Genomic DNA, 10,444 nt, shown 5'->3' on the forward strand with positions numbered 1-10,444 from the left:
TTTGGAAGGAAGGAAGATTGGGTTTAACGTTCCGTCGACATCGAGGCCATTAGAGATGGACCTTAAGTTCAAACTGTGGCAAGTTTGAGGAAGGAAATCGGCCGTGCCCTTTGTAAAGAACTATCTCGACATTTGTCTGGAATGATTTAGAGAAATCACGGAAAACCTAAATCTGGGTGACGAGACGCGTCTTTGAATCGTCGTCCTGCAGGATGAGAGTCCGATTTGGAACTTCCGGGCAAAGTGATTCTGTTAACAATCCCCTAGGTCGTTGCTAAGCCATTTCTGTTCAATTTCGCTTCCTCCAGGTGGGTGGCCTCGCCAGGTATGCAAGATAACTTCTGTGAAGCTTGGAAAGAACGAGAGAGATCTTCAGGGAAGTAAAGCTGCGAGGGCGGGTCGTGAGGCGTGCTTCGATAGCTCAGTCGATAGTACACTATGCCGCGGAAGGTGAAAGCTGTGGCGTCCCCTCACTCCAACCGCGAGCTGATATTGTCGACGCCGTAGAGCTGCTACTGCCACAGCTCTCGCAGTGGAGTTGAGACACGATGCGCGATGACGTAGGTCCCCGTTGGTGAATGGGAGACAGAAATGCGAACTCGTACGATGGATGCTTCTTCTGATTTAAGATTGATTGATTCATTGCCCGGATATGCAGTAGTTGTTAAATATTATCTTATCCGCATCTTACACACCACCAATTGCGAGGAAACATTGTAATTATCAGTCTTCTCGTACATTGTTGGCTCGTTGCTATGGAGTTGTTGAACCTGTATGAAGCGAGATCCACAGGTACTATTTGATCACATTGAGTGAACCTACGCCGTAATGTTAAAAAAGAATGTTCAAATGTTCTCTTTTCAATTAATGAAGTAGGTATTTTGATATTCAGATTAAATTGTCCCTGCTGAATAGTCGTGGGTTAATTATCATTGATTAAATCACTTAATAATGTAGTCCACGCTTGATATTTCACTTGGAACGAACAGTTTTTGCCCACTAAATACTTTATGACTTTCGCACCACACGCACGCGCAGTTGGTTGGTAAAGTCAGTTCTATTAAAACTAAGTTTCTTGACAATTACGACAACTTGCCTCTTCAGCCTAATTGTATTATCTTCGTGAAGTCGTGTAATTGTGCCCTACTCGAGACTAATTGAGTGTAGTCCTTTGATATACTATCCACTCTTCCTTTAGTTCCAACTATTTGAAAGTCAAGTCCAATATTCACTAGTTTCGTCAATAAAGTTCAATTAACCCGTTATGCACGGTTAAACGCGTCTACCAGTTCCTGTCTCTGCTTAGAAAATCAGTTCCCAAAGTTCGTGAATCACGTCACGCCCGCATCTCGTGGTCGTGCGGTAGCGTTCTCGCTTCCCACGCCCGGGTTCCCGGGTTCGATTCCCGGCGGGGTCAGGGATTTTCTCTGCCTCGTGATGGCTGGGTGTTGTGTGCTGTCCTTAGGTTAGTTAGGTTTAAGTAGTTCTAAGTTCTAGGGGACTTATGACCACAGCAGTTGAGTCCCATAGTGCTCAGAGCCAATCACGTCACGCAAGAAACACTTCTGAACCAAAAACAATCTCGTCGCGTTCCGTATTCTCAATAACTAAGACAAGAATTGTTCTCGCACTTCTTTACAGGACGAGAGACAGCAAGCGACTTCTTCTGTGAAAGAGTATTGTAATCGCATTGAATTTCTTCGTTGCGCTTACAACTCTCTTCCACATAAAAGTTATCTCTGACTAACATCACCTTGGACTTAGCTTTCAAGATACTAATTGCAATTATCACTTGGATATTTGTCCATTAATTAAATCTTGAGGTTTCTTCCTCCTCTTTTCATAACAAAAACACTTAGTGACGTGTAATGTTGTTGTTATCAAAACTTCTTGGTGCTAGCTTATCGGCAAAGATCTCGTATTTGCCAAGATAACTCTTCCCTAGTTCATATTATGATATTTTTTTTTTTAAAAATTCTTTATTCAACATTAATAATATTTATACAAAGGAACCCACTACCTTAGTGATTAGTGGGTCATAACTAATCTACATGTATTAGGTGTTTCAGCAGCTATTTATTCTTATTATTATATTATGCTATGTTAATTATTGTGAGCTACAGACAGAAAACTAGAGGATAATGAGCAGACTACAACTAAGTTCTACATACTAATTATTAATATCTTCCTACTAGTTAATTCCTAACTGCCTGCAGCGTTACAGGTGTGTCAGCATAGATATAAACCTACTGCTTTAGGCCCTGCTCATCGAGCTAATCCCGATGAGCGTGCCCCTGACACTGGGCTGGCCAAGACCGTTTGTCGCTGCAGGTTCCTAGCTTAATATCTATATCTAGAGCTACAACTACTACTAAACCTACGTCAATTCCGGTGCTTTGGTCTTTATTGGTGTACCCTGATCCCCATAGTCCTGCACGTGGCGGATTGCAACTAAGAAGTCGACCAGTCCACGTACAGGCGGTATAGGATGAGGGTAATTGGTCACATTCGGTAAGTGTCACTAATCGTAAACGACCCTTATGTATCTCGTAATGGGACACATTTGGTGTATGCCTTAATCATGAATGTCAGCAAGGTATGCCGTCAATACCTTTCGTGACACCTCGTCTGCCAATTTGTTTAAAGTGTGGAAAGTTTCTTCGTGTCGTAATAGATCGTATGTGTTATTGTGTGGAAGTTGTTGTCGTAGTGTCATTGCTACATCATCGAAAAGGGGGCACTCGTAAACCACATGGTCGGGAGTGCCCTCCGAAACTCCACAGTCACACTCGGGTGTAGCCTTTTTCCCAAACCGACGCAAGTATGTCGGGTAGGGCCCATGACCAGTGAGAAAGTGTGTTAGACCCCGCGTTGGCTCAAAGTACTTCATCCCTAGCCTTTCTTTTACATCTGGCAAGAACCCAAATGTTCTTCTGCCAGTTTCTTCTGTTTCCCAAGACCGTTGCCATAGGTCCTCGCCCCTCCTACGTATTTCTCTCCTATCTGTTACCAGTATTCCCATGATGTTCTCTGTTTTCGCGTTGTTCCCTTTCTTGACCCAGTACCAAGCTGCTTGTTCTCGAATTTTGATGTCTAAAGGACAGAGCCCCATTATTACTAAGAGTGCACTTCCTGGAGAAGTTCTATACGCCCCTATGGATCTTAGAAGCATGTTTCTTTGTACTCTTCTCACTGCCATGGCAGGCACCACCCTTGTGAGCCTATGTGCCCAGACTCCCGATCCGTAACCCACTACTGATGTTAATATACTATTGTGATACAACTTGATTAGATGTGGTGGTAGATGAAATCGTTTATGACCTATTGAGGTAAGATTGTTTAATAATTGCAATGCTTTTTGGGATACGGACTCAATGTGCTTTCCAAAGTTCCACCTTTCATCGATGATGACGCCCAGGTAGCGAGTCTCTTGTCGTCTTATTACTGGTGAGCCTCCGATTCTAACTGTAGGGTTCCTCGCCAGCTGTCCCTTCAGTAATAAGTACGTCGATTTGGTCGGTGAAATCGTCATCTTGGTATTTGTGCACCACAGTTGCAATTTGATGATATTCTGTCTTAATTGAATTTAAGGGGGTCGTTGGGGTGTTATAAAGCCCAGGCTGAGTCATGGTCCGGCATACAGTTTTCATCTGCCGCGAGGTTTCATCTCTGATTGTAAATGTCATACAGCCTTTAATTTCGTGTATAATACACATAAAAGACCTTCAAATGTGCCAGCCGCATGGGCCGAGCGATTCTGGGTGCTTCTGTCCGGAACCGCGCTGCTGCTACTGTCGCAGGTTCGAATCCTGCCTCGGGCATGGATGTGTGTGATGTCCTTAGGTCAGTTAGGTTTAAGTAGTTCTAAGTCTAAAGGATTGATGACCTCAGATGTTAAGTCCCATAGTGCTTAGAGTCATTTGAACCTCCACATGTATTGCTATGATGGTGTTCTCATTCCACATCTGAGTTTTCTGTCAGCTCCCTATATCACTTACGGTTCCTTAGACAATGCATTACCGATTCCCCGCCTCCATCCTTTCGCAATCCGAAATGCTCCGTCTCTTTAGCGTCGCTGGGATGCTGAACCCTGAACAATCAGCTTTACTTTCTAGTTGTTAGTTAGTACCTTCTGGTGATTTGCCTATCGAGAGGTCCTGAAATGTAGTTGGCGAGAGAGAGAGAGAGAGAGAGTGCACCTCCACAAAACTTGCCCATTCTATAACCAATAGGTAGCAAGACCCGAAAACATACTCGCATCTGCTACGTGCGATTTAGATTTCGAATTCGCACACGACTGCAAAAATTTTGCTTTTATATGAATTTGACTGCGATATACGTGTATCTACAATCTTAACACGGTTTTGCATCCTATTACGGAATACACCACCCTGTCTGTTTGGATGATTTGGAAATGGGTTCAAGTGACCCGAAAACTAGTCATCAATTAAATAAGAAAATTGAATTTTGTAACTCTGGCTGTTTTCTGCATCAAACTAGTTAACATAGGTTGCTGTCTCGTTATTCATTAATTTGTGTGTGTTGGAATACGTGGACAAGTTCGGCATATCGCTAGATTTTTAAATGATTTGTATTCATGGCTTTTGCTAGGAAAGACACACACACAATGTTTTAATGACTATGTTAATCTATCTTTCTATTTCGAAAAATGAACTCTCCAACTGTGCGATCAGTTTGAAACTGATAACGAGGACGCGAACCAATGACGAAGGGAAAGTCTGAAAAATTCGAATGAGCTGCATAAGCTGAAGTTAAGGGCTGCAAAGAGAGAGCCTCAGCAAAGCTCAAGAATCCGAAGAATCTTCTTCCTTACATACACGCTGAGTACCATGCCTTCTACTAAACACCAGAGGATGAAGTTAACTTATGAAAAGAGAGAATTACATTTCTATAGATAAAGACGAGTAAAGCACAAACTTCAGTGCTGCTAACGAAGAGAGTGTGTCGTTCCGTGAATGTTTCAAAACTGTCCACGTGAAATATTTGCTTCAAAAGTTATTGCAGTGAAAGTGTTGACGTGGAGATTGTTCAGTTCTCTACAATAGGAGTAAGAATATTTTTCTGCCAAAGAAACCACTAAAATGTAAATTGTATCGTGACCTTTATTTTCTACTGTTAACGATATTCTAAGAAGCATAAGCCAATCAAGTTTTCATGTATGCTATTTTGTTAAGTTATATGCATCAAAAAAGGAAGTATATTTTGTGTAGGTGGAGCTTCACAGCTCATAAGTATTTGAAAAAACTTCATATTTCAACCAGCAGAGCTGCTGATAAATAAATAACGGCTTACATGGTAATATTATTGTCATTTGTTACTTGGTGTCAGATAACATAAAAATCATCCTGTGTCACCTTCGAGTCGGTACTAAAACACATTACATAGTCAATAGTGATAGGTACTAACAGTGATAATCTTCATACACTAATTCCAGCCCGGAGGGGAAAAAGGTGGCGACAGGTAAGCTGCGAATATTATTTAAGAAATTAGCTTATTATGTTACTTAGGTAGTTACATGCGGTATAGTTTGCATTTCTTTAGTTTAACACGTTTTTATTAGATCACTTTCTTGTCCATCTGCCTAGTTCGTACAGATTTTACAATGGGTTTTCAAACTAACTTCCCAATGAACTAGAGACTTGAAATGTTTAAAATAGCTCAAATTTTGATGACAATGCGATATTAACTCGCTTTATTGTTGGTCTGTTCGGTACATGTGGAGGTGGGGTGAAACGGTTGGTAATGCCCGACATGTCAGTTGCCCTACAGGACTGGTGCATTGTGCAAGTAGTATCAGCATGCGTTCCAGGCGGTATTGAGTGGACGGGCACAGGCTAGCAGAAAATGGCTCTGAGCACTACGGGACTTAACATCTATGTTCATCAGTCCCCTAGAACTTAAACCTAACTAACCTAAGGACATCACAAACATTCATGCCCGAGGCAGAATTCGAACCTGCGACCGTAGCAGTCACGCGGCTCCGGACTGAGCGCCTAGAACCGCTAGACCACCGCGGCCAGCCAGGCTAGCAGAGAAAGGGCAGAAGAGGAGAGTGACAGAGAGAGGGGAAGGGGGATATGTGTGCAACGGCTGTCACACAAATGTACATGTGCTAAGCTGCAGATAGAAAGTTAGTCTGTTTGAAATTAAATATTTAAATAGAAAATAAAATGTTACAAAATGTTCAAAATCATTTGAGAAATTTCGAACACACAAAATTAAAGAGTAGAAAATAATTTTCAAATAAAAATAAATTTTTAATATAACTCGTTTTGAAATCAAACTGCAAAGTATATAATAATTTTCCCTAGCACCATACGGTTTCCTAACCACATACAGATAGTCCTGAAAATATGTGTGGATGAATTTTTAATAGGTATGACGGTACTCACAAAATTTATAATGGAAAAACTTGGTATACATGCAATAGAGCAGGGCTTCACAACATACGTGCTCGCGGAGCAAGCTGTGAGCAGCAAGGCGCGAGCACGGAGCAGCGCGAGCAAGCTACCCCCACTACCGGACCAGAGCGGAGAGTGGGGAGAGTCACGTGGGACACACAACAGCTGCCGCCGCCAGTCAATGTAAATCCGCGGCCACCTGCAGGGATATCACTCACGAACTGTTACTGTGACAAATGAAACAAATAAAGGAGACTGTACATGTGCCACATAATTTTATTAGCTTAGTGTATGCCTCTACATTCGTATTAATTTGTGAACTGTTACACAATAAAAGCTGTCACTGAAGTGTGGGATTCTCTGTTATCTTCTACTTTTTGCCCTTTACAATTGCGTCTATGTTCGGAGCAATTGTTCTTGTGCATTGTAGGTGCAGCGTGCAGTTTAAATTTCGATCAGACAATGCGTTTCTCAGGCGCGTCTTGTTACATTTCATTGCAGAGAACAGTTTTTCACAAACATACACGGAACCAAACACTGATATTATTGTAGCTTCCAGTTTGTGCAAACGAGGAAATCTATCCTGAGGGAAGTGTCTGTAGAATTCCAAAATGTTTTTCTTGTTCTGAAATTTGTCTCTGTATTCTCTGTCACACTGCAGGTCAATAATTTCTGGTTGCAGCTCAGGATGAATCTCTTCAATATTCGCTGAATGTGGAGAGGAGAACAGATCAAAATCACTGTCTAGTCCTGTCAGGTCTTGAAAGCGTCGATCAAATTCTCCCTTAAGGGCAACTAAACTATGTGAATAACGTTCACAGTCTTTGTGAACAATTTGCATGGATGATAATTTAGGAAAGTGAGCTAGATTTCCTGTTTCCAGCTGACTCACCCAAAGTGTCAATTTCATTATAAAAGCTCGTATTCGATCTATGAAATGAGTAATTAGCAGATCTTTACCTTGTAGTGAAATGTTCAAAGCATTCAGATGGCTAGTTAAATCTACTATGAACGCGAGATCACATTTCCATGAAGGCTCTTTCAATTCAGGAAAACACATGTTATTTATTTCCATGACCATATTTATCTCATCTAATATGCAAAAAAATCGATTTAATAATTCGCCACGACTAAGCCAGCGGACCTCGCTGTAATAAGGCAGGCTACCATACTGGCTTTCTACATCCTCAAGAAAGCTCTTAAATTGCCTGCGTTGTAGCCCACGCTTCCTTATATAACTGGTGGTACGAACAACAACACTCATCACATGTTTTAGAGTGATACTCTTTGCATATAAGTTTTCCTGGTGGATCACACATTGAACGCGCCTTATTTCATTCGGCACGGTCAGTTTTTGCATTGTCTCCTTCAACAGCGCAACGAAACCTAATTTTTTCCCTGTCATCGCTGGTGCACCGTCTGTAGACACTGAAACTAAATATAATTCCACGACAATCCTATATTTCAACACTTTCTTCAACACTACTTAAAATATCACCTCCAGTTGTAGTGTTCTTCATGGCTACTACAGCGAGGAGTTCCTCCCTCACCTGAAAATCTCTATTAACACCTCTAATAAATATGACAAGCTGCGCTGTTCCAGTGATATCAACACTTTCGTCCAGAGCTAGAGAATACGCCATAAAATCTTATATTTGCAAGCTGGCTCTGGACGTCGTCTGCCATGTCCTGTATGCGACGCATAATGGTCATGTTAGATAATGGCACAATCCGAAACTGTTCAACTTGAGATGGACACAAATGTTCCGCTGCAACTGCCAATCATTCTTTTATTAAATCGCCATCAGCGAAGGGGCACAGGGATTTTGCTAAAAACAAAGCAATTTTGTAACTCACTCTGAGAGCTGCCTCAGTTGATTTTTCTTCGTCGTCCAGATCTTCTTCGGATAGCTTTCTTTTAAGTTTAATAACGTCCTGTGCGCGATCTGGTCCATCACATTGTCCACTTCCGTAGTCTTTCGCGTGGTACGACATATAATGTCGCTGCAAATTAAATTTCCTAAAAGAATTCAGCGTTTTATGACACACTAATCATTTCGCAACACCATCTTTTTCTGTAAACAGATACAATTCCTCCCAATGGGGGTTGAACTGCGAAAGCGTGGTTGGGGCTACACAACGGCGACATGACATGTTTCTTAACCAGCGAAGTGATTGTTTGAGCTGATCGTAGTACTTTAAACGTTACACAGTCGGCGCGAATTCAATAGGCACACTGCGGCCCTATTCAAACGTGCGCGCGCATTTCCCCTCCTTCCCCTCCCTCCCTACTCCGCGACCTTGCACCTGCTCGCGAGCACGTGCCTGAGTAGACGCGAGTACTCGCGCTCAAAAGCGGCCAGTTGTTAAGCCTTGCAATAGAGAATAGTTAGGTGGTGAACTACCTATCTATCAATTACGTATTGCACTCGCCCCACTTTTTCGATATAAATCGTAAAAGTATTTCCATAGGTATTAAAAATTCACAAATTTAAATACTTCTCATAGGTAAAAATGACATTAGGGAAAAATATTTGTTTTGATGTCCCCTACAACCTCCCAGAGTTTGTCGGTTTAAATACTTTTCGCCCTGTATATTGATAACAGCCTCTGTATCTGAGCTATTGCTTTGTACGCCTCTAGAACTAGAATCGAAATAGCTATTTCCCGCTGTCCGGGTTAATAGTGAGGCCTTGCCGGGTGTTGCAGGTGTGGTTCCAGAACCGGCGCGCCAAGTGGCGGCGGCAGGAGAAGATGGAGGCGGCGCGCCTGGGGCTGGGCGAGCTGCCGGGCGGCTGCGGCGTGCGAGCCGGGGGCGGCGCCGGCGTGGGCGTCGGGGGCGGGCCGAGCCTGGCGCTGCCCGTCGACCCGTGGCTGGCGCCGCCGCTGCTGTCGGCGCTGCCCGGCTTCCTGGCGCACCCGCACACCGGCTACCCCAGCTACCTCACGCCGCCGGAGCCCGCCCCCGCGCCCGCCCCCGCCTCGGCGCCGCGGCCGCCGGACCCGCGCTCCTCGTCCATCGCCGCGCTGCGCCTCAAGGCCAAGGAGCACGTCGAGTCCATCTCGAAGGGCCTGCAGATGGTCTAACAGTCGCCGAGTGGCGAGGCCCCGCCGGCGACGTCGCCGCTGCGCTCGGACGAAGCCGGGACCTCGCCACCGCCGGCGCGCCCCGATGGCTGCAGCTAATGCCGCACCCGCCGTGCCCCTACCCCTGCTGCCGACCCGCACCCGGATCCGGCCCGCCCCTGCTGTCGCCGCGGGGCGACCGCCACTCACCTCTGCCGCCCCCGAGCTACTAAACCGAGAGCAGTTACACCACGAACTCTGTGTGACTCGCCGCGAAGTTTCAGTGATTTTCTTCGTAACTACGGCCATTGACGCTACAATTAAAAAACCAAAACACAGGAGCTGGTTTCTGCCTCTTTCCTTTGGGAAAACACCAGTCTCTGAAGTTCAGCGATCAGTGTGCCTGCCAAAATCCGGGTTTGATACCTAGAATCGTCAAGAACATTTCCTCGATGAGAGAACTGGAACATTGTCGTTTAGCTGCTCAAGACAGTTGGGTGATTATACAAAGTAAAAATAGCAGCTCCTGTTTCGAAAATCGATAATAGCGTCAGTGAGTACCACACGTTAGTCGTGTGTTCCTCCACTGCCGCCGTCCAGTGACAGCTTAGGCAGAGGATAAAGCAGAAATGGTTCCAAGCCGACCGGTTTCCTCAGCCTGATTGTGAAATTCACTTTTACCTGGATGACAAACACGATAACGTTACCTTTCAGGATCTCTGATATTGCAGCTACAGGACGCTCAAATAGATTTATAGTATACAGCAAAAAGACAACAAATGTCTTCGACTAGAATGGGTATTTATTGCCTATACGAAGAACAACTCTCAGTTTCTTGAAAACTGTCTGGTTTAGAACAGGTGAGATGACAGTCCAATGGTGACACAACCAAGATCTTGAGGAGGATGAAGACAAATTTGAGCGAAAGGACGCAGCGGCGAGTTGACGATGCAAGA

The 10,444-nt window shown here is 44.1% G+C and overlaps 1 protein-coding gene across 1 annotated transcript in view; it reads left to right on the forward strand.

Annotated features, from left to right (window-relative positions):
- Positions 1–9,509, forward strand: part of LOC124616479 (retinal homeobox protein Rx-like) — a 382,811-nt gene extending 373,302 nt beyond the window's left edge. The window contains exon 4 of the mRNA XM_047144789.1: positions 9,132–9,509. Coding sequence (XP_047000745.1) covers positions 9,132–9,509 — 378 coding nt within the window. The remainder of the gene's footprint in view (positions 1–9,131) is intronic.
- Positions 9,510–10,444: the final 935 nt, after the last annotated feature.

Source organism: Schistocerca americana, chromosome 5, assembly GCF_021461395.2.
Source record: "Schistocerca americana isolate TAMUIC-IGC-003095 chromosome 5, iqSchAmer2.1, whole genome shotgun sequence".
Taxonomy (NCBI): domain Eukaryota; kingdom Metazoa; phylum Arthropoda; class Insecta; order Orthoptera; family Acrididae; genus Schistocerca; species Schistocerca americana.